General features: G+C 39.3%; 1 protein-coding gene across 1 annotated transcript in view; it reads left to right on the top strand.

Annotated features, from left to right (window-relative positions):
* Window positions 1-19525, top strand: part of slc9a8 (solute carrier family 9 member 8) — a 40741-nt gene extending 21216 nt beyond the window's left edge. Inside the window, exons 9-16 of the mRNA XM_056233326.1 lie at window positions 12905-13037; window positions 15555-15660; window positions 15744-15860; window positions 15958-16040; window positions 16269-16380; window positions 17252-17472; window positions 18617-18763; window positions 19102-19525. Of these exons, the coding sequence (XP_056089301.1) occupies window positions 12905-13037; window positions 15555-15660; window positions 15744-15860; window positions 15958-16040; window positions 16269-16380; window positions 17252-17472; window positions 18617-18763; window positions 19102-19215 (1033 nt within the window). The 3' untranslated portion in view covers window positions 19216-19525. The remainder of the gene's footprint in view (window positions 1-12904; window positions 13038-15554; window positions 15661-15743; window positions 15861-15957; window positions 16041-16268; window positions 16381-17251; window positions 17473-18616; window positions 18764-19101) is intronic.
* Window positions 19526-25419: the final 5894 nt, after the last annotated feature.

Genomic DNA, 25419 nt, shown 5'->3' on the forward strand with positions numbered 1-25419 from the left:
ACATAAACTGGTCACACGTTGTTTCTGTGCAGGTTTGCGTGCAAGTGTGTCAGGCATTTTTCTGTTGTAGTCTGTGGCCAAGCTGCCGTTGGCTGTGTGGCCTGCAGACATCCTCATTCTGAGTGTTTCTGCCTTCCGCTCGTTTTCTGCTTCCACGTCCCATGATTTATGACCACATAAAGGTGTGCTTTCAAGTCACCTTTTTTTATATAGCGCTTTTTACAATACAGATTGTATCAAAGCAGCTTCACAGTGATAACAAGAAAATAATACAAGAAGTTTGTTTCTAGAGGAAAATTGCGTCATCGTCCACCTTAAGTAAGGCAGATCAATAATATTGTTGACTATTAAATGTCCCCAACTAAGCAAGCCAAAAGCCAAGGCAACGTTGGCAAGGAACCAAAACTCCATCAGTGACAGAATGGAGAAAAAAACCTTGAGAGAAACCAGACTCAGTCGAACGAACAGTGTGTGATTATAATTCAGGCAACATTACAGGTCAGAAGTCAGATTGGATCAGAACATTCACAATAATTATCCAGTTCCATCTGGTCGTGTCCAGGCGCAGGTTCACCATCTGATCTGGATACGGTCCGGATCAGGCTGACTTCAGTAAACCTCGGAATAAATGGAAAGACTAACATTAGCGTAGATGCCATTCTTCTTATGATGTAGCGAGTACATCAGGTGTTATAGGAAGTGTTCCCGGTTCCGGCTGACCTAATCTATGCAGCCTAATAATCATTTAACTGATTTGAATAATAGAAATGTATAATGTTCTATGTGAATGCCAGGTAAAAGAGATGTGTTTTTAGTCTAGATTTAAACTGACAGTGTTTCTGCTTCCCGGACAATGGTAGGAAGACTGTTCCAGAGTTTTGGTGATAAATAGGAAAAGGATCTCCCGCCAGCAGTCGATTTAGATATTCTAGGTATTATCAACTGGCCGGAATTTTGAGATCGCAATAGACGTGAAAGACTATAATGCGTTAAGAGCTCGCTCACGTACTGGGGAGCTAAACCATTTAGTGCTTTGTAGGTAGTCAGCAATATTTTAAAATGTATACCATGTTTAATAGGGAGCCAATGCAGTGTTGACAGAACCGGGCTAATATGGTCATATTTCCTGGTTCTGGTAAGAACTCGAGCTGCTGCGTTTTGGACCAGCTGTAGTTTGTTTATTAAGCGTGCAGGGCAACCACCCATAAGAGCATTACAATATTCTAGCCTTGATGTCATGAACGCATGAACTAACTGTTCTGCATTTTTCATTGAGAACATATGTTGTAATTTAGATATATGTTTAAGATGGAAGAATGCGGTTTTACAGATGCTAGAAACGTGACTTTCAAATGAAAGATTGCTATCAACCAACTGCACCATCATATATATGTGCTTTAATTACGCCATCTATCTATAAATTACAGGAACGTCTGTCTGTCTGTGTGTGTGTGTGTCTGTCTGTTAATCGCATATCTCTCGAACCGTTAGTCCGATGGATCTCAAACTTGACAGGTGTCTTGCTACGGGCCCGAGTAAGTGCAGTGCCGAGTTTGACGTTGTTTGGATTAGAAATGCAAAAGATATCGCTAAATATATCGCTAAAAGAAGCACACATTGGTTTTTGCCGCTCTAGCCGCTGGCCACTCCCCCTCTCACACCGCACACTGAGTGAGCACAGCGCAGGACCAGAGACAGAGGGACGAAGAAAGCAGATTTGCTCCCTGAATCGTCGCGCTTATTCATTTGTTAACTGAATCTGCAAGTCAGCTACGCTGTTTACTTCTTAATATTATATTTAATGCGTTCGCAGTCTCTTTCACGGCCATCATTTGTAGTAAATGCTATTAACGTTATGTGTCATGCGCGCTGAAGTTAGCATGTATATGTTAACTATGTGATGTTTAATATGCTATGGTAAATAGTTGCCCTGCCTATTCAACAGTATATAACAGGCTTTAACAAGCTTAACGAGTATAGTAATCCTCTTACCGATCGTGTGACAGCAAATCTATGAAGGTAAAATGATGACATCAAGAATCGCATGCACAGGGTAAGATTTGTGAAAGCGTACATAAGATTGCAAGCGTAAATTAAATTTGCATGTGCAAGAGAATATTTGTAAAGGTGTAAATCGCCCGCAAAATAAATAGGATCTGTATTCTTCAAACTTTCATTTTTCCGCGCTTATACTTTTGGCACGGCTTTTGCGCACAAATGCGGCCAAAAGCACTGCAAGCCTGTGAACAGCAATTTGCAACCGAAAACAACAGAGGCAGGAACTGCAAAACAGATTAACTGCGTAAAAGTTTAATATGTTTCTTTAAACCTACGCTGTTTACTTCTTAATATCTATCTATCTATAAATAGATATTAAGAAGTCAACAGCGTAGCTGTTTTTACTTCTTAATATATTATTTAATTCTGGTGCGCTTAACATTTTCGCTATCTTTCACGGCCATGTAAATATATTACTGTCATGCTTAACATTATCGCTATCTTTCACGGGCATGTATCTGTATCCACTCTAAATATATCCTCCAATGCATCATTATGTCAGTATCAGTATGCTTTCTACCATGCACAAATAAAAATGTCATTGAACTTTTGCTGTGTAATTGTAACAATGAGCACTCAAACACACCAAACCAACATTTGCTAAAAACACACACAAAAAAATTATTTTACACGGGCATTTTGCACTAGTATATAATAATAATAAAAATAATCAATTTTATTTATATTGCGCTTTTCTTGTACCCAAAGCGCTACAAGTACAGTACAAAAATAAATACATTAAAAAAAAATAAGATACATTAACATACACCAATTAAGACACAAACACCTTCTTAAAAAAGATGGGTTTTTAACAGTTTTTTAAAACTCGTTAATGTAGTAGCATTCCTAACCGTTAAAGGAAGTGCATTCCACAACCTGGGGGCTGCCACAGAAAAAGCTCTTTCACCCATCGTTTTCAGTCTGCAGGAAGGCTGTTTAAGTAGAAAAGAGTTGGCGGAGCGGAGAGATCGAGAGGGCATACATGGCGTAATTAAATCACATATATATGATGGTGCAGTTCCATGTACAGCTTTATATGTTAAAATAAGAGTTTTAAAATCAATACAGGGATGTACCGGAAGCCAATGCAGGTTCCTAAGCACACTAGAGATATGCTGACGAAAAGGAGTATGTGTAAGAACACGTGCAGCTGAGTTCTGTATGTGTTGCAGTCGCTTAATGGACTTTGCAGGTAGGCCAAGATAAAGGGCATTACAATAATCAAGCCTAGAGGTCACAAGTGCATGGACAAGCCTCTCAGCATCAGGTAATGAAAGAAAAGGCCTAATCCTGGCAATATTCCTTAAATGGAAGAATGCAGATTTTGAAGTGCTCTTGATATGGGCTTCAAGTGTTAAGTGAGAATCAAAAATTACACCAAGGTTGCGAACTTGAGGTGATGGAGACAGTACATTATTTTCAATGTCTAAATAAAAATTTTTGCCATTACAGGTAGCTGAATATTACAGGTTATTACAGAATATTACATATTTTTTGCCATTACAGGTAGGTGAATATATGCCCTCTCGATCTCTCCGCTCCGCCAACTCTTTTCTACTTAAACAGCCTTCTTGCAGACTGAAAACAATGGGTGAAAGAGCTTTCTCTGTGGCAGCCCCCAGGTTGTGGAATGTACTGCCTTTAACTGTTAGGAATGCTACAACATTAACGAGTTTTAAGAAACAGTTAAAACCCCATCTTTTTTAAGAAGGTGTTTGTGTCTTAATTGGTGACACTGGATGCATATTGTATTATAACTCTTTTTTTTTATTAATGTATTTACTTTTGTACTGTACTTGTAGCGCTTTGGGTACAAGAAAAGCGCAATATAAATAAAATGTATTATTATTATTATTATTATTATTATTATTATTATCAAAGGTTCCTAACCGACGACGAAGACTTGACAGAGCAGCCATCAAGTGTTAGACAGTATTCTAGGTTATTACGTGAGGAAGTTTTTTGTCCAATAATTAGAATCTCTGTTTTTTCAGAGTTAAGTAGTAGGAAATTACTAGTCATCCAGTTTTTTATATCAGCTATGCATTCCGTTAATTTTGTGAATTGGTAAGTTTCGTCGGGCGCTAAGAAATATAGAGCTGAGTATCATCGGCATAACAGTGAAAACTAATGCCATGCTTCCTAATGATATCTCCTAATGGTAGCATGTACAGAGTGAACAGCAGCGGTCCTAGTACTGAGCCTTGTGGTACACCATACTGAACTTGTGATCGATAAGACATCTCTTCATTTACTGCAACAAACTGATAACGGTCAGATAAGTATGATTTGAACCATGCTAATGCAATTCCACTAATGCCAACATCATTTTCAAGTCTATTTAAAATAATATTGTGGTCGATGGAGTCAAATGCAGCACTAAGATCGAGTAGCACTAATAGAGAGATACAACCACGATTGGATGATAAGAGAAAATCATTTGTAACTCTAATGAGAGCTGTCTCGGTACTATGGTACGGTTTGAATCCTGACTGGAAATCCTCGCAGATATCATTTCTTTCAAGAAAGGAATATAGTTGTGAGGATACTGCCTTTTCTAGTAATTTTGACAGAAAATGTAGATACGAGATCGGCCTGTAATTGACCAATTCTGTAAGAACAAGTTGCGTTTTTTTAATAAGAGGTTTAATTACAGCCAGCTTAAAAGTTTTCGGTACATATCCTAGTGACAAAGATGAATTAATGATATTGAGAAGAGGATTTATGACCTCTGGAAACATCTCTTTCAGTAGCTTAGTCGGTATAAGGTCTAACATACATGTTGTTAATTTAGATGATTTAACAAGTTTAGAAAATTCTTCCTCTCCTATAGTAATGAATGAATACAATTTTACCTCAGGGAGACTAGAATGCACTGTCTGATGCAATACTGTTGTAGACGGTTGCATAGTTATAATTTTCTCTCTAATATTATCTATTATTTATAAAGCAATCTTTAGTGGCAGAAGTGATATTTCTACCATATTTATAACACAGAGTCGGCTTTGCAACCTTGGCTAAATTAAGTATACATGAGATTAAATAATGATCTGAGATGTCATCGCCTTTGTCAATGTCTTTAAAGGCCAATCCAAATGCGTATTTTTCGTTATCTACATGTATATTAAAATCACCAACAATTAGTACTTTATATGCAGCCAGTACTAACTCTGATAGAAAGTCAGCAAATTCTTTGATAAAATCTCAATTGTGCCCTAATGGCCTGTATACAGTAGCCAGCACAAATCTCAAACAGGATTTGTCACTTGCGCTACATAACGTTACAGAAAGCACCATCACTTCAAATGAATTATATATTCAGCAACCCGAGCTTTATCATTTGTTCATCTGCATTATATTTGTTTTTTATTTGTTGAACATCAATCAAATTTTTACCCTTAAAGCTGCCGTCGGCAACATTTTTTTGATCATATTCAGTGAAATCGACACTATAATCTGACAGAACAACATAAATAAAGTGGTTTTAGAAAAAAACCCGAGCTTCTAACTCCACCTGGAGCGTGTTATTTGTTTAGCAAAAATCCACAGCTCCCGGTTCATCATGTCCAATCAGCGCAGGGGGGTGTGAGATCTGACTGTCAATCACAGATCGGGCACACGCCACCCCTCGCGCACGTTACAATCACATGCACACGCCTGAAGTTCGCGGAAGTTCGCGCAGTAACAAAGAGTGATGGCGGAAAATCAAGTAAGCTCATTTAGAGTATAAATGACGTTAGCAATTGCAATCTATCGGTTGATTAGCCGGGGCAGCATACCTCCAAATACTCCATGGTGTTGATGGATCCTGATGAGACGGGCGCGTTCACTGAAAATCTGGTGCACACGCACTGACGAGCATGAACTCGGTGGGAGGGTGTCCGTTGATAGTGGGGGAGGGGCATGAGAGTTGTAAACATTCAAAATGTTCCTAAATCCACTCAATCTGCCAGACTTGCCGACTGCAGCTTTAAATGGGTTTGGGAGTTTTTTGTATTTCCTAGTTCTGGGAACAGACACAGTCTCTATGTGATGATATCTAAGTGAAAGAGCCTCTATGTGATGGGATTTATCTGACCTCAGTGACGTGAGACAGCTGGCAGACGGTCGGTTTAGCCAGTCTGTCTGCTTCCTGACCTGAGCCCCAGATTGTCATGTTTGAGCTCTAAGACTATGTGCCATATTACTAGAGAGAAGAGCAGCACCAGCCCAGGAGGGATGAATTTCATCTCTTTTCAAGAGGTCAGGCTTGCCCCAAAAACTTTTCCAATTGTCTATGAATTCTATGTTATTCTGCGGACACCACTTCGACAGCCAGCCATTGAGTGAGGCGATTGGCTAACTCAATGGCTGGCTAACTATACTAACTATCTCATCACTCCTGCGAACAGGAAGGGGGCCAGAGCAAATTACAGTACCTGACATCGTACTTGCGAGTTCACACACCTCTTTAATGTTAATTTTATGGATGTCCGACTGGCGGAGTCGAACATCATTAGTGCCGACATGAATAATGATCTTAGAGAATTTACGATTAGCATTAGCCAGCACTTTTAAGTTTGCTTTGATGTCAGGCGCTCTGGCTTCTGGCAAACATGTGACTATGGAGGCTGGTGTCTCTATGTTCACTTTCCGTGTGATCGAATCACCAATAACTAGGGCACATTCAACAGGATTCTCAGTGGGTGTTTCACTGAGTGGGGAGAACCGGTTTAATGTTGTAATCAGAACGGAAGAGCGGTGTTTTGTCCCGCGACTACAGCGTCTCACAGTCACCCAGTTGCCCTGCTGCACTGGCTCTACAGCCGGAACCGAACAATGTACAGAGTTCACTATGCTAGTCGCATCCCTTGCACTCTTACTATCCTCGATTAAAGTTTGGATGCGTGTCTCTAGTTCTGAAATCTTCTCCATCAGCCTGACTGTCTCCCTGCATTTATCACATGTGAAGCCCTCTGCGCTGACAGAGAAGGCTATACTATACATGAAGTGCAAGTGACAATAACAGGAGAAGACATTGCTTACCGTGTTTGTTGACTGGTGCTATACTTACCACAGTTATTTGATGGATTCGTAAAAGGCGCGAGAGAAAAAATAAATAAAGAACACAGGCACAGGTTAACAGGCTAGCGAGTTACTAGCGTGTTGTGCAGGCTCAATATGATAAATGACTTTTGCGCAGTATATACATGCAGATTTTATAATCAACTAGGACTGATGGACTTTATCCCCGTATAACCTTTTTCTGGAATGCCACATTGAGTTGATGATAGTTCTCTAGAATGGCATTGTGTGGTGCTAATGCTACGTTTGTCTTCACTAGAATTACTGGAACAGCCAAACCCATTCATTAGAAGGAGGTGTCCATATACCCTTGGCCATGAGGTGGATATAAATGAATGGGTGTTGCTTTAGTCCGCTTCAGCTTTTCCAGCTGCATCAGCAGGAACACACTCTCTTCTCAGATCAGGAGATACTCTTATTTAAAGGTGGCACATCATGAAAAACAGGATATTGCTGTTTTGTACTGTATGCAGATCTAATCCTGCCTGGAAAATCATTGAAATTAATCAAATATTTTTTAAAAAAGTCAAGGAAATTTGTGTTTACGTGGAAAATGATTATAAAAAATATTTCTGTTTTAATAAGCCTTAACTAACATTAGAAAGTGGAATTCAGAGAAAAAATAGACGATAAAAACAGAATTTATGACATTTCAAGGGCTTTAACCTTCCTTTCTGCTTAGTCATTTAGCACTTCTCTATTGTGGAGGTCTTGTCTCGTCAATTATTTAAAAGCCCTGATCTTAAATTAGCCGTTAGATCCACTTACGTGCCACATTGTAAGAAGTTACCAGAACTGACTATTATATGAAACTGAACACCCTTTAGTGATCAACTTTTGTCTTTGTGATTGGACAAATCGAGCTCATTTAATGAGTTCCAGGAAATATGGAGCCTATAATAAAGTGCAGTAATGTGACTCATCTTTCACCACCTTTCCCTCCAGCTCTTGAATGATGGGAGATTACAACTGTGGATTTGGGTCAGGGTGGCCGGGCAAATCCTGAATTTGCTGAGCACGACAAGATCAGATCCATGTATAACATGAGCGCTTCTATCTTTATAACCGGCTCATAAGCATGTTTACATGTATCTCTCATACAGCGTCACATTAGGCAACGTTTGAAATAGCCATTTTATTTTTGTGCACATATAGTTCCGCATACATGATTAATGATTATAATGTCAGTCCACTAGGCAATTACACGCAGTCATGCTGGTTTTGTTTTAGCAACACAATTGTGTCTTTGTGCGTTTATGTAGAAACTGCTGATTCTAATGGAATATCAGAGATTAGAAGTCAAAACCTCATCATTAACTGTTGACCTCATGGGGAGATGTAATGTGTGAGGAGGTCATGGCCATGTGACGTCTTTTAAATGCTTTTACATGTTCGATGGGACTTTGTGTTTTTGAAGATTCACACAGAATGAATGTGACAGAACTATCTTGATGACATGACGTTGCAAACACGTTAAACATGAAGGGTGCGACGTGTGGACTTCTGCAGCACATACTTTATCTCGTCTCATGTCATCTAGCTTCATCTCTTTGGTCTCTTCTTTTCAAATCATTTTTTCTATTTTCTCTTCTGTTCATCTCTTGTCTCTTTTGCGTGTCATGTTTCTCATCTCTTCTCATCTCTTATTTGCTTGACTTTTGTCTTATCTTGGCCCTTTTGTCTCTTCTCATTTCATAGTTTGTCTTCTCATCTCTTGTCTCATCTCTTATCTTTTCTCTTTTCAAATCATCTGTTTTCTTTTCTCTTCTTGTCTCTTCTATTTTCACCTCTTTTTGTTTATTCTCCTCGTCTTTTCCATTCTTGTCTTGTGTCTTCTCTTGTAGTCACTTCTTGACGTTTCTTCTTCTCTTCTCTTGTCTCTCTCATCCCGTCTCTTCTCATCTCTTCTTTTTCAAATTTTTCCTCATCTCGTCTTTTGTGTCTGTTATTACATATAGCGTATTTTCTCATCCCCTAGTTTGTCTCAAATTGCCCCTTCTCTCTCATATCTCCACGTATATTTTTATTCTAATTTCTCATCTCCTTTCTCTTTTTTCTCTTCTCATACAGTCTCTTATTTAACTTTACTTGTCTCATCTTGTCTCTTCTCATCTCATAGTTTGTCTTCTCTTTTCTTGTCTCATCTTGTCCCCTGTCTCTCTTATACTGTCTAATCCTCTTTTCTCATTTCATCTTGTCTCTTGCTAGTCCGTCTCCTCTCATCTTTTGTCTCGTTTGTTATCTCTTGTCATTTCTTGTCTCTTCTCTTGTTCCATCATATCTCCTGTTAAGGTTTTTTTGTGCTCACTGTGAGTGTGTACTACGACTGTCTCTGGGGTGTAGGGTGGTAAAAGGATCTCCTCCATAATTGACGAGTCTGCGGAGTTGCTGTGTTTCAGCTGTTTGTGTGTTTCCTAGAAAGCAGTAAATCTTCTCTGGGTGGAGTTTTACAGGTGCAAAGCTGTCATGTCCTGGCTAATGTTCCTTTGTAATGGTTCTCTGCGCACAAAAATACATTCTTCTAAATAAAACCAGGTTCACATATACAGTGGTATACTGTAGTAGACTGGTAGGTTAGGGATAGGTGTCAGTAGAATAAGTTGACATGCAGTTGCAAAGTTACTTTTAGTCAGCAGAATGTCTGTTGGGGAGCATCAAAATAAAGTCAAGTCACCTTCATTTATATAGCGCTTTTAAGAATATAGATTGTTCCAAAGCTGCTTTACAGTGATAATAGGAAATTACAGTAACAGAGATTGTGTTGGCTTTACAGCAGCTCTAGAATAAAGTTATTGTCCAGCTAAAGTTAGTTTTGATTGATTCACTTCCATTGTATTAGTTAATAAACAACACCGTTTTAAATGAAAACTGAAAACTTTTAACGTGTTCTGGACGTTCATTTGCACAACAACAGTGTTTGGTGGCTCCAGAACGCAAACATTGAAATAGGTTCCAACAAGGTGTGAGTTTTGCACATGCATTTAATGTGTTTAGTCTATAGGTGGGCCTATGCGTGTTTGAATATATATGTGCGCAGGCGCGTAAAGGTCTTTCTTTACAAATTTACCTCACCAAATTACTGGTCTGGCCTGCATAATACAGAATTTTTAGTCGCTTCTGCGTATCCATGTGAACTGGAATCATTTTGACAACGATTATCTGTACAGAGGTGAAGGGAAGGAGGCCTTCACAGGGAGAGACTAGTGACACTTCAGGACTGCGTTGTCGTCGTGTCAGGCGCAGGTCCTTCATCAGATCTGGATACGGCCTGGATCCGCCGGACTGCGGTAAACCTCGGGATAAACAGAGAGACTAATATTAGCGTAGATGCCATTCTTCTTATGACGTAACGAGTACATCAGGATTTATGGAAAGTGTTCCCGGTTCTGGCTGACCTAATCTATGCAGCCTAACATTGAATAATAGAAGAAGTCTATAGTGTGTTGTGTGTATGCTAGGTCAAAGAGATGTGTTTTTCGTCTAGCTTTGAACTGACAGGGTGTGTCTGCTTCTAAATAAAGCTGTAGTTTGTTTATTAAGCGTGCAGGGCAATCAGTCAGTAGCATTAGCATTACAATAATCTAGCCTTGAGGTCATGAACGCATTAACTAATTGTTCCGCATTTTTCATTGAAAGCGTATGTCGCAATTTAGATATATTTTTTAAGATGAAAGAATGCGGTTTTACAGCGACTAGAAACGTGATTTTCAAAAGAAAGATTGGTATCAAAGAGCACACCCAGGTTCCTAACCGACGACGAAGATTTGACAGAGCAGCCATCAAGTGTTAGACAGTATATTTCAGTATTTTAGAGATTTTTGGTTCAATAATTAGAATCTCTGTTTTTTCAGAGTTAAGCAGTAGGAATTTACTAGTCATCCAGTTTTTTATATCAGCTATCAATTCCGTTATTTTTGTGAATTAGTTTATTTCGTCGGGGTGTGAAGAAATATAGAGCTGAGTATCATCAGCATAACAGTGAAAACTAATGCCATGTTTCCTAATGATATCTCCTAATGGTAGCATGTACAGAGTGAACAGCAGCGGTCCTAGTACTGAGCCTTGTGGTACGCCATACTGAACTTGTGATCGATAAGACATCTCTTCATTTACTGCAACAAACTGATAACGGTCAGATAAGTATGATTTAAACCATGCTAGTGCAACTCCACTAATGCCAACATCATTTTCAAGTCTATTTAAAATAATATTGTGGTCAATAGTTTCAAAAGCAGCACTAAGATCGAGTAACACTAATAGAGAGATACAACCACGATCGGATGATAGGAGCAAATCATTTGTGACTCTAATGAGAGCTGTCTCGGTACTATGGTACGGTCTAAATCCAGACTGAAAATCCTTGCAGATATCATTTCTTTCTAAAAAAAGATCTTATTATAATATTACCACCCCTTAAAACCTCATTCTTGTGTGTTACCCAGCACGTTTGAGCTTCTGCAAGAACCAACGAGGTTCATTCGAGGGCGTTGTGTGCCTCCAAAAAAAAAGAGGAGGCACACAAAACTCCAAAAGTTTGAAAAAGTTTGGAAGCCACTGGGCTAGCTCATAATATCAAGTTAGTTATCAAACACCAAAAATAAACCTGCCCACCATATGTTTTGATGTTAAAATATGTTCACCTATCAGTTAAATGAGCAGAGACAACTGAATGAAAGCATGCACACATCACTTTTAATCCATTTGTTTTCGGATGCTCAGGTAGCCTACATGCAACAGTTTGTTAAGTGTTAACAGCTCATCTGTGGCTCAGTCACTGAATCACTTTAGTGTTCAAGTTTTTGTGTAGTAAAATACTAAACCTGGTTAAGATATTTATCTGACAAAATTGTTTGGTTAAAAAAAGGGCAAACTACAACTACAGATTTTATTTTACCAACCCCAAGTAAAAAGCACAGTAAAAAGCATACATTGACTACATCATAATCAGTTATTAATTTTGCTTTGGTTCTCTCTTGTGTTTGCATGTGTTCGTAATTTCTTTGTATGACAGCCTGGCCAAAAATGATGTTGGCATGTTTCATTGTGTTATCACAAATAAAACAATTGACTCCAAGCACAACTATGCAATGCTGACAACATCTTTATACATTTTTTAAAATAATATTTCAATAATGGGTGAAGATGTCAATATTTCTAGGCCGGAAATCATGTATGGCCACTAACTGTTCAATAAATAAGGGATCTGAATGTGACTTTACTGCCCCCTGCTGACCAAATTGAAGCTATTTGTTTAAGGCTAGGAGATCAGTGGGCATGATGAACAGAAATAATCAGATAAGATACACATGATTTATTACAAAAATCCTAGTTATTTTTCTAGTACTTTGCAAATACTAAATATTGTATTGGATGTACATGATGCAGACCTTGATTTTAAACATCGAACACATTGCAGTCAAATTCTGGTTTGAGTTTTACTCTTTATTGAGTTCGCAGATGTGAGCAGTCCTTGATTATTATACCTTTATTTAACCAGGAGGTCCCATTGAGATCCAGAATCTCTTTTACAAGAGAGACCTGGCCAAGGTAGCTGCCAAATCACAACAAATGCATACATAACAAACACCAAATTACATTTTCATGATAAAAGTAGTACAAAAAGAACACAATGAGACTCTTAAGAAAAACAAGAACATGTCTCCATCACAACACTCTTTACAGTAGTTTTAAATTCATTAATGGACATAAGGGTTTCTAACCTTAGCTCTTTTTGTAGATTGTAGAAAAAGCATTGATGTGTGTGTTGTTGTTGGTATTTCAGCACCGCGGAGGGCTTTGCTGGTTCAGATGTCTCGACGGGCTGGGAAACCTTCATGCAGGCGCTCGGCTACTTCCTGAAGATGTTCTTTGGGTCGGCTGCCTTGGGCACACTCACTGGTCTCATCTCTGCTATTGTATCCTTGTGAGTTTGTGTGTTAAAGTGCCCCTGTTATGCTATTTTAAATGTTCCTAATGTTGTTTTGGAGTCTCCTACAATAGGTTTACATGCATCCAAGGTAATAAAAATAAGAGAAAAAAACTAGTTTCTAACAATATACATTGCACACCCCCCTCATTACTCAAAGTGTCTGAAAATGGTTTGTTCGACGAATCATGAGTTGCTCTAAACCACTCCTTTCCGCGAGCCTGCTCTGCTCTGATTGGTCAGATGGCCCGGTCTGTTGTGATTGGTCTACTCTGCTCTGATTGGTCAGATGACACAGTCTGGTGTGATTGGTCTACTCTACTCTGATTGGTCAGATGGCCCAGTCTGCTGTGATTGGTCTACTCTGCTCTGATTGGTCAGATGACCCGGTCTGTTGTGAGTGGTCTACTCTGCTCTGATTGGTCAGATGACACAGTCTGGTGTGATTGGTCTACTCTGCTCTGATTGGTCAGATGGCCCAGTCTGGTGTGATTGGTCTTCTCTGCTCTGATTGGTCAGATGACCCAGTCTGTTGTGATTGGTCTTCTCTGCTCTGATTGGTCAGATGGCCCAGTCTGTTGTGATTGGTCTACTCTGCTCTGATTGGTCAGATGGCCCAGTCTGGTGTGATTGGTCTACTCTACTCTGATTGGTCAGATGGCCCAGTCTGCTGTGATTGGTCTACTCTGCTCTGATTGGTCAGATGGCCCAGTCTGGTGTGATTGGTCTACTCTGCTCTGATTGGTCAGATGGCCCAGTCTGTTGTGATTGGTCTACTCTACTCTGATTGGTCAGATGACCCAGTCTGCTGTGATTGGTCTACTCTGCTCTGATTGGTCAGATGGCCCGGTCCGTTGTGATTGGTCTACTCTGCTCTGATTGGTCAGATGACCCAGTCTGGTGTGATTGGTCTACTCTGCTCTGATTGGTCAGATGACACAGTCTGGTGTGATTGGTCTACTCTGCTCTGATTGGTCAGATGACCCAGTCTGCTGTGATTGGTCTACTCTGCTCTGATTGGTGAGATGGCCCGGTCCTTTGTGATTGGTCTACTCTGCTCTGATTGGTCAGATGGCCCAGTCTGCTGTGATTGGTCTACTCTGCTCTGATTGGTCAGATGGCCCAGTCTGCTGTGATTGGTCTACTCTGCTCTGATTGGTCAGATTACCCAGTCTGCTGTGATTGGTCTACTCTGCTCTGATTGGTCAGATGACCCGGTCTGTTGTGATTGGTCTACTCTACTCTGATTGGTCAGATGACCCAGTCTGCTGTGATTGGTCTACTCTGCTCTGATTGGTCAGATGGCCCGGTCTGTTGTGATTGGTCTACTCTGCTCTGATTGGTCAGATGGCCCGGTCTGTTGTGATTTGTCTACTCTGCTCTGATTGGTCAGATGGCCCGGTCTGCTGTGATTGGTCTACTCTGCTCTGATTGGTCAGATGGCCCAGTCTGCTGTGATTGGTCTACTCTGCTCTGATTGGTCAGATGGCCCAGTCTGCTGTGATTGGTCTACTCTGCTCTGATTGGTCAGATGGCCCAGTCTGCTGTGATTGGTCTACTACTTACACCGCGTGTCAGAAACCAAGTATTCATTACCTTATCAGAATTTCAGCTCCAGAGGCTTCCTCAGAGCTTGCATAGGGATATAAACCTTAACGATGGCATCAGTTTTACCGTATCAATTTTAGTGTGAGTCCTTATCCTTTGCAGTGCAGAAAACAGCGTCTTCTCGACATGTCGACTACACGAACCAAACTCTTCCAGTCTCAGCTACAACTGCATCTGTTTGAGGGCAGGGCAAAGTAGACATTCTTTTGTGGGCAGCCAATGAAGAACATAGGCTGGCATTATGCCAATTTGTTTCATTGTAACGTAGGTATGTAACAGGAAGTGAGATGGAATTGTTGACGACTTGTTTCGGCAGTTCACAATCGATTCTTTCTTTTAGGAGACGATAACTTTATTTGTCAAGCACTTTGGTCTTTGAAACTTTGCAGACCTTTTACATTCACAAACAGCTCTATTACACACCGCATGAAAGATAATATTAGAAAAAAACATAATAGGGGCACTTTATTTTATTTTTTGTATTAATGAGTAGACAGTGTTTTTTATTAATTAGTTGAATAAATACATGTATCATTAATAAAATTGTATTAATAAACATAATTTGTTTTTATTATATAATGCTTATAATATTTGTATTCATTGTTTATTTATTATATCTGAAAGTTGGTGAAAATAATCGGGAAAAGTGATCAGAATAAACACTATTAGTATGTTTGTATTTAGTCGGTCAGTAGTACATAGATGCTTGGAGTGCTAAACATATAGTGAATAATATCCTATATTAGATTTTTTTTTTTTATTATAATATTACATTTATTTGCTTGTATGTGGGCCAATTAATGTACATTTTTAATGTTATATTGTTTATACATAGTTGTTTATTTTAAGAACTCTACTGAAGTCCTGTGAGATTATTTTTCTGAATGAGAGTTTGCAGTCTCTGAAGCACTTCGACCTGAGGAAGACTCCGTCTCTGGAGTTTGGGATGATGATCATATTTGCATATCTGCCGTACGGTCTTGCTGAGGGCATCAAACTCTCTGGTGAGCTTAAAAGCACATCCATATCAAATGTGTTGTGATTTCAGTATCAAAATCCATTAGAATTGATGTCTTTCTGCTTTTAGGTATCATGGCCATTCTGTTCTCAGGAATTGTCATGTCTCATTACACTCATCATAACCTGTCGCCAGTCACCCAGATTCTCATGCAACAGACTCTTCGAACCGTGGCCTTCATGTGCGGTCAGTTCCTCACACGCCTTTCTCAAACAGAGCGCTTCATAGAGGAGTTCTTCTGTGAACATGACCTTTACTCTTCTCTTCTGTTTGTATTCCACAGAAACATGCGTGTTTGCGTTCCTGGGCCTGTCTATCTTCAGTTTCCCTCATAAATTCGAGCTATCTTTTGTCATCTGGTGTATTGTATGTGCCTTCAAAGTGCTTGTTATCTCTGTTTGCCCCAGTGCATTACTGCTTTCTGCTCTTTAATATCTGATGACACATGGATGCTTGCTGAGGCGTGATACGTAACTGGTTCTGTAGAGTCTTATCTAAACTGAGTTGTAAAAAAACAAAGAAAAAGGTTTATTATTATAATGTTAATACGTTTTTATGTCATCAGAGTTCAGTCGAAGTGTTTTCCTGTCACAGGTTCTGATTCTTGTTGGTCGGGCTGTGAATATCTTCCCCATCTCCTTCATGCTCAACTTCTTCAGAGATCATAAAATCACCCCCAAAATGATGTTCATCATGTGGTTCAGTGGTAAGAAGACCCAGTCAAATGATATATTTGAATTTCTTTGTGATCTGAAGGTTAGAAGTGAGTTTACCTCTTTCTGTTTCAACCTTCGCATTTAAACTGCAGCCCTGCAACACTTATACTTCAAACATTCACATTTTTAACCTATATCCTCTTAAGTCATTCACTTTTTTAATCAGCAGTTGTTAATTATATGGACTTTTTTTATTGAACATCTTCTATCCAACAACATCTTAAAGTCCCCCTGTGGTCAATAATTTTTTTCCTTAAAACTCATTTTTGATCGCCAAAATTACATATTTAAAAGTTTTTTCCCACTTGTTTTTTCCAAAAGTTTTTAAATGTAACTCGACATCCTTGCCTCATTTAGTATACGCGGCTCTATGAATATGCAGATGAGCCCCGCCTCCACTCACTCACTCAGCTCAGAGATCCACTGGTTGACGATCACATGTTGATCTGATTGGTTACAAGGTCGTTTGTGACGTCAGAAACACCAGCGATTTCACACCGTGTGTTTGAGACTGTCTTTGGTTCACTGCAGTTTTAAGCAGTGCTGTCGACTTATAAATTTACACATGATTTGTCTTAAAGCATATTAAAAACACCACATAGACACATAAACTACATTTAAAAGCTGGATTTTCAAGTAAAATTTTAAGTAAAATTTTATATCAAGGTATAAGACAAAGAGATATTTTAGAGACAGCAACTGGTCACTATTCCTTCTTCCCAATTTTAAGTTACATTTGAGTTTTTTTAGTAGTTACAGTAGTTTTACCATAATGTGTAAATTGTTAGAAATACAATCGTTCCATATAGTCATAAAACTGGTTTGAGTCTAAGCCCGTGTCTTCCATGCTCGTGTGGTCAGGTCTGCGGGGTGCGATCCCATACGCCCTCAGTCTTCATCTGGGTCTGGAGCCCATAGAGAAGCGTCAGCTGATCGGCACCACCACCATAGTCATCGTCCTCTTCACCATCCTGCTGCTGGGGGGCGGCACCATGCCCCTCATCCGCATCATGGACATCGAGGAGAGCCAGTCACGGCGCAAGAACAAGAAAGACATCAACCTGAGCAAAACTCAGAAAATGGTGAGACAAATGGTATCTTTATCATTTGAAAAAAGTTGCCAGCCGCCACCGGCATTTTGGATCATTTTCACAAAGGTCCTCAGGGTATTTTGTTGTATGAATATCTGAACATGAATATATCAAAGAAAGTACAGACCCTCTGCTTTAAGAAAAAATTGATGGAGTAGATCGGGTCCATCAACACCTTCAAAGCTTCACAGTCCTGTAGCTCGTCCGGTGGGGTAAGCTGTATTTCAGAAGTGCTGTTGGAAAATGTTGATATTTGAAATCCACCCAAACAAACACACCCCTCTCTTCAATGCTCACACTCCCATCCTAACAGCCCTGCTCTTAGTCGGTCTCGAACCCCGATGCCCCGCACGCCGGTCGAGTGCACTAACAACAGCGCATTCACTAGCAGCCGTCAGCGCGACTCTGTTACGCACGCAATGCAAGAGAGGATGTTTCTTTATCATAGCAGAAGTTGACAGAATAATGCTTCATGAAAAATAAAGCGCAGATGATAAACGAATGACCAGAAGACACAAAAAAATGAACGTACAGTACACAATAGTAATTACAAACAAGAGTTGGTTGTTAGTTGCCGACAGCACAGCAGCTCCAGACACACAATGACACTCAAAGCCAGTGTTACTCGCGTGTGGAGCGAATCAAAGCAACATCCGTGTGTTAAACGGATTCCCGCTTCGCTCTCTTCAACACTGGACAGCTAACCAAGAGGGTATGGAGCCAGGCGGCTGGGGCTGGTTCACTATAGCAGGGTAAACAAGGGGACGGCCACAAAACAACCCAGATTTCACACTTTCATTTGGGGGAGGGGTTGAAAACGCAGACGTGAAGTCACAGATGAACTTTTTCACAGATGAACTGGATTACATGAAATGTTTGTCAAATACACAGATGTTTTCATGTAGCTACTGTAACACTTTTCAGTCAACTATGAATTACAACTATGTGAATTACGTGTTACCCACGCTGTGGGATCTTCTGGACTCCCTTCACAGGTTTGGTTTCAGTAAATTGCATAAATGCAATCTCTCTCTCTCTCTCTCTCTCTCTCTCTCTCTCTCTCTCTCTCTCTCTCTCTCTCTCTCTCTCTCTCTCTCTCTCTCTCTCTCTCTCTCTCTCTCTCTCTCTCTCTCAGGGCAACGCCATCGAATCTGAGCATTTGTCTGAGCTGACAGAGGAAGAGTATGAAGCTCAGATTTTTCAGAGGCAGGATCTGAAGGGTTTCCTGTGGCTTGATGCCAAATATCTGAACCCTTTCTTCACCCGTAGACTCACACAAGAGGTTAGACTGGTCATAACCTTCCTAACAGATTATTCCAGTTATGAGGCTTATAGAAAAAGTGTTTGCCTGGGGCTCGCAAGCAACCACAGTGCATATACACTACTCAGAACACCAAGCCGAAACGTTCCAGCGACTGCAGAGGAACATGCAGAAACAGGCCTCAGATCTTCACCTTAGCACCTGCATAGCAACATCCTGGCAACCAGCCAGCCACATTTACACATTTAAAATATTGAATGTGTGTCATTGTTTGAAAGTTAGCAAATTATTTAAATAATGTGAAGAGTCTACTACTTGAAGAAGTTGTTGTCATCCATTGATCTTCCTCCCTCTCTAAGGATCTTCTGCATGGCCGGATCCAGATGAAGACGCTCACTAATAAATGGTACGAGGAGGTCCGCCAGGGTCCGTCCGGCTCTGAGGACGAGGACGATGAGGCAGAACTGCTCTGAGACCATCATAAGGGGCGCACGGGTGACTCCGGACTCAAAGGAGCCAGTCTCACAGCAGGTAAATGGACTGTAACGCACAGTGATGGACTCTTCGGCTTCACACGAACTCCATGAGCAGAGCGATTCAAAAGGACAGGAGTATGTGGGACAAGACAGCTTGGGACTGTTTTGTGTAGAGTTTAGGCACTAGGAGCAAAAACACTGAACGAATAAAGATGGAAGGCTAAAAAGAATTTGACGGGGATAGCAAAAAATAAACATCAATGTTGGACACCTTTCTATTATTTGATTTATTTTTATTTTTTACAGGTTGAAGCACTGTAATATAACTAATGGGATTGTTGCGCTACTTTTTTTTTTTTTTTTTTTTTTACATACAGGGAAATGACATCAATGAATGTTTCTGTGATTGGAACTAATTTAACAAACGTAACCTATTTTTCATTTTTATTAAGTATTTATTTGCTGCGTTGTCTTTATAAATGGGAGTAAAACTTAAAAGGGTCTTTTATAATGTTTTTGTTGACTGTATTTTGGAGCTGAATTGAGTTTATAACTATCTCTAATGAAGCTGTGACTGAAGTAATAATAAACATAAACTCTATGCACAAAGCTGCAGTGGGACAGTGGTGTAAAAACAAATGTGAATAAATGAAGGATTATAAAAACTTGAACTCTGTCCAATCCCTTTCTTCATTTGCTAATACATTTAGATGCACAGAAAACAAAATGTAAGTTCTTTGATAATTATAGAAACACAGACCTTGCTGTGAGGGATAGACCGTGTTTTCAGTGGCATCCGCGGTAAAAAGCTCTAGAAAGCTCCTAGATCACTTATCATTTACCACAGCTCAAGTTTTTTGTCTACTGAAACTTCTTGTAATGATATTTGTATAGCAGTAAATCCAAAAACACATTAAATAACAGAACAACCCTCTGAAGAGATGTGTCTATCCTTCACAGCCTCGCTTTCATTCGATTCTCTTTTACAGAGTGATGTTTTATCTGGACACTAGGGGCTAGTAATATACAACGGTTTCAGTGTCTATCTATATTTTCATCATAAATGCCTTTGGTTATGAGAGCATAATTATATGAAAATGCCACATAAAGCCATCTCGACAATATAGAATAAAGGCTCACTGTGATTGACTCGAGTCTGGGAGGATACGAGAGTTTTACACTGGAACAGGCTTTCCTTTATTCTGCCTTCAAGCGCACCATTCATTTCTGACATGCCAAACATTCAGGTCAGAACATGTTTTCTTTTGAATCTTTTTTATAATCATTTATATTTGACATTATTTTTTATTATAGATAGATTGTTAATATTGAATAGCACACTACAGTACTTTACATGTGCTTTAGCAAAATATCAAAAGTGTACTTTAATGCAAAGCTAAATATTATTAAAACGGTGGTTAATTTGACATTATTAATTGGCCTTTTATTCCATTATTGTTACTTTATCTGCATATATATATACTTTCAAGATTTGAAGTGATCATTTATCAATGCATTTAACTGATCATTGAGCCATTATGTAGATAATTAAACACTTTTGTAATGTAGGAATGTAGGCATAGGTTTGTCAAGTTAAGTAACCTTTATTTTCTATAGCGCTTTATACAATACAGATTGTTTCAAAGCGTTTTACAGGATAACAGGAAAATTATGCATTTCGACTGTTGTTCAGCTGTTTTTTTAGTTCTATTGTAAAGATTATCATTTATAAAATTAGTTAATTTCATCTATAAAACAGTTATGTTATCATCCAGCTCAAAACATGCATGTTCCATTATACCTACTAGAACTAGCCGAATTAACTTCTGTTAATCAGAAGACATGTCAAGTCACCTTCATTTATATAGCACTTTTAACCAATGTAGACTGTTTCAAAGCAGCTTTCCAGTGATAATAGGAAATTAAAGTAACAGAGATTGTTTTGGCTGTACAGCTGGAAAGTCATTGTCTTTTCATTGCATGAATTAATTCACATTGTAAAAATCATTAGTTATGTAAGGCCTGCCCAAAAGGTCCAACGACAGTTTCCGATAAGCGGGTGAAGGTTTACTGCATTACTGTCTTTTCCGTGTGGCTAAGTAATTTAATTCCAATTAAACTTATCTGACTCCATTTTATCACGACCTCAAATTTAGGCTAGATTGCCAATTGGTTATTGTCATTAATATAATAGTTTAGCAATACATTTGATTATTCTATTTAACTCTTTACTTTATATTTTACTCGTTCATTAGGAATCTATGTCGCTCAGAGAGTCTCACGCCGTCCGTTCTTTTTTACGTGGATCTCACGATCACAAACTCGCCAGTCTGATAGATAACCGGAGGTTATGGCTAAAGCAGTTTAACAATGCCAACACACTTGCTATTGTTAAAAAGTACCCATGTAACCCCCTACAGTCGCCCAAATAACAACTTAGTTAAAGCCCAAACAATAACCAGAGGTTGTGGCTAAAATAATGCCACTCCAAACCCTGCTATTATCTCAATAGTATTTTTATCTAGCCCTCTATTTGCGACTGCATAACAACGTAAAGTCGAGCAGTTAGTCAGGAATCTAGAATCCCACCAGATGTGCCTCACGCTCCATCTAAACTGGGATCTAGTGTGTACTTAACCCTGGCTTTGCGGAAACATAAGACTGAAATTATTTTCTCAAGTGGATTAAGTTAAGAGTAATTCAGAATAAAATGAAATGTAACAATTTATTATGTCAGGTAAATGTATCATGCCAATTTCATAATCAGTTAAAAGATAATCAATACAATAACATGAAATGCTCATAGATAAAGAGTAAAAGATGTACCTGACTCAAGAAATGCATGATGCTGAGTGTCTGAAAGATAATGGGCCGATCTCATTACAAATCACGCCGAGCCTCTCGCTGCATTCAACTACGCAGACTCAGACAGAAACTTCTTTCACATGGAAACATTTGCTAACAATGGAAATTTGCATTCAGTTTACACCTTTTGGGAGCAGGATGCCATTTGCCTGGAAAACACACTCCTCTGTGTTAAAGTTATCTCTAAACTGTTAAAAACTTTATTACCTTTGGTTTACTTATTTGGGAATGAGACATTTGTACTGGTCGCACTGAGACATTCCAAATGATACCAAACATGTATAGTGTTGTATGATAATTGTTCACATTAACCATATAGATTTCTGGGTGAATTTCAGGTGATCTCAGCATGAGAGAGAGAAGGAATGGGGGAAGGTGGGTCAAGGGAAAGAGATGTAGATTAGGATGATGCTGAGGTGAGACTTGCGTCTCGAAAGGTGATGCTAATTTCACAATAGAGGGTTTAAATGTTATTTTCCATTTTCTCCGAGAGTTGCCCTCTCTTCCAGTTCCTCTAGTTTTTCCAGTCTTACAGTTATTATATTATAGACCACTTACATAATACCGTTTTCAACTGAAAATACAAACATTTAATGCATTCTGGCCATTCATTTACAGGAAAACGGAGTTGTGGTATGTTTCAAATGCAAGTTTTTGAAAACGAGTTTTGAAGGTAATAACATTAACATCTCCAAACTGTGAATCAGTGAAAACGCAGACGGCATGCACATGCATATTACGTATTTAGTCTATAGGAATGCATGTTTGAATGTGTATGCGCGCAGGCTTTCTTTACAAAGTGACATTGCCAGTTACTTGTCTGGCCTACATAATACAGCATTTTTAGTTGTTTCCGCATGAACGGTAATCATTTTGATAATGTTTTCATCTGTACAGAGGAAAAAACTTTTGTCGTGAAATTTTTTTTTGTCATGTCGATGAGGCCTTCACAGGGGAGTCTAGTGAAGTCTCTAGTTGATACGGTTTGTTTATTAAGCGTGCAGGGCAACCACCCAGTAGAGCATTACAATAATCTAACCTTCAGATCATGAACGCATGAACTGACATTTCCGCATTTGTCATATGTCGTTGTTTAGATATATTTTCAAGATGGAAGAATGCTGTTTTATAAATGCTAGAAACGTGGCTTTCAAATGAAAGATTGGTATCAAAGAGCACACCCATTTTCCTAACGGCTACGAAGACTTGACAGAGCAGCCATCAAGTGTTAGACAGTATTCTAGGTTATTATGTGCGGAGGTTTTTAGTCCAATAATTAGAATCTCTGTTTTTTCAGAATTAAGTAGTAGGAAATTACTAGTCATCCAATTTTTTATATCAGCTATGTATTCCGTTAATTTTGTTAATTGAATTGAAATATAGAGCTGAGTATCATCAGCATAACAGTGAAAACTAATGCCATGCTTCCTAATGATATCTCCTAATGGTAGCATGTACAGAGTGAACAGCAACGGTCCTAGCACTGAGCCTTGTGGTACACCATACTGCACTTGACACCTCTTCGTTTTTCTGCTACAAACTGATAACGGTCAGATAGGTGCTGTAATGGCGATTTTTTCCTCAACTTAAATCAAACAAGAAATAAAAATAAAATAAACAAACTCAAAATCAAACGGCCACTGAGGCACCTAAAGATCAAATCTTACGCAGGGCACAATAAGTCCAATGTCCAGGCAAGCATATCGTTCATGTGGTTTATTTCCATTTGAGCAAGCATACAAACAGGCGTCTGCAGCCTCTCTTTCCCTGGTAAAAAACCAACAACCTTTCCCAGTGCCTAGCTGTCCTAAGTGTGACCACCATTATATACACGCAAACAGGTGCGCAGTACTTTCAAAATAAAAGTCCCCAAAAAAATACTCAAATTAACTAAAATAATAACATTAATATTCTGTATCTACATCAATAAAATAATCATGCAAATTATTTAAGGTGAAACAAAATAAAGTAATTTAATTATTAACTTAATTACAAAACAAGGAAATAGCTCCAACAGGTGCTCTCACCAGTATGAGAGCCACTGGTCTGTAGTTGTTAAGACAGTAGACTGTGGCTTTCTTTGGAACAGGCATGATAGTGGTGGATTTGAAACAGAAGGGGATTGTAGCCAGGGTGAGGGAAAGATTAACGATGTCAGTGGTTACGCTGGTCAGTTCTGAAGCACATAGCTTGAGGACGCTTCCTGGAATGTTATCTGGACCTGCCGCCTTGCGTGTGTTTACTCTACTCAGTGACTTGTTAACCTGAGTAGGGGTTAGCGTTAACATCTCTTCCGCCTCGTCAGGAGCCACGTCCAGCGTTGATCAGGGCTCTGTGTTCAGTGCTTCAAAGCGTGTATAGAAGAGGTTGAGCTCATCAGGCAGAGATGCATAGCTTTTTGCAATTGTCCGGCCTTTATAGTCTGTGCTGTGTGTTAGACCTTGCCACATTTTCCTGGAATCATAGTAGTTTTCCAGTTTCTGTCTGTAAGATACTTTGGCAACTTTTATGCTCCTGCGAACTTGTCTATCTTGTCTATTTTTAAGTGTTACAACCCTTCTTTGGCTCTTAACAATCTAGGGATTGAGAAGGGGAACATTAAACCAGTTCGGACCCCTGTCCATGGGTGTCAGTTTGGTTTGAAATGTGCTGGGGACAGAGACGCATTCGGAAGGGCATTTTCAAAAGTGCTGGGTACAATGACGCATTCATTATTTTTTCTCTTTCGCGCAGGTCATGTTTTGAAAGACGATGTCATGTAGCTTACTGATGTAAATAAATAAAAATGTATACAAAGATGTGATGTCTGACCAAAAATGTGATGGTACTTTGGGTTTAATTGGTCGTACAATGAGATCTAATATATGTTGTTAGTATCGTGAATTTTGCATGTTGCGTATGTACTGTAATGGTCCAGTGGCAGAATTTTTGCCAAGCGTGTCGGAGGTTCTGGGTTCTAATCCGCACTCGTATAGTTTTTTTTCCCTCATCAAAACCGATAATGTTTATCAGTGGTTGTATATCACGAATCTTGATATACTTTATCACTGATAAACATTATCGGTTTTGATGAGGGAAAAAAAAACTATACGAGTGCGGATGGATTAGAACCCAGAGAAGCAGGGACACATTTGTGTGCATTTTGATTTGTGATTTCACCGGAACGAATAGAATCTCCGCAACGGATTGAAGCGCGCGTCCGAGTGAAGACAACACATTTTAGCGCTAGATCGCCTCTTAACAAATGAATGAAACGAATGCTGCTAGTTAACTGGAGACGTTTTATTTGTATTGGTACATCCGTGCCGCGAGATGTTTCAAAAGTGGTGGGGACAA

This window comes from Rhinichthys klamathensis, unplaced genomic scaffold (genome assembly GCF_029890125.1).
Source record: "Rhinichthys klamathensis goyatoka isolate OS25496 unplaced genomic scaffold, OSU_Roscu_1.1 h1tg000368l_1, whole genome shotgun sequence".
Classification (NCBI taxonomy): domain Eukaryota; kingdom Metazoa; phylum Chordata; class Actinopteri; order Cypriniformes; family Leuciscidae; genus Rhinichthys; species Rhinichthys klamathensis.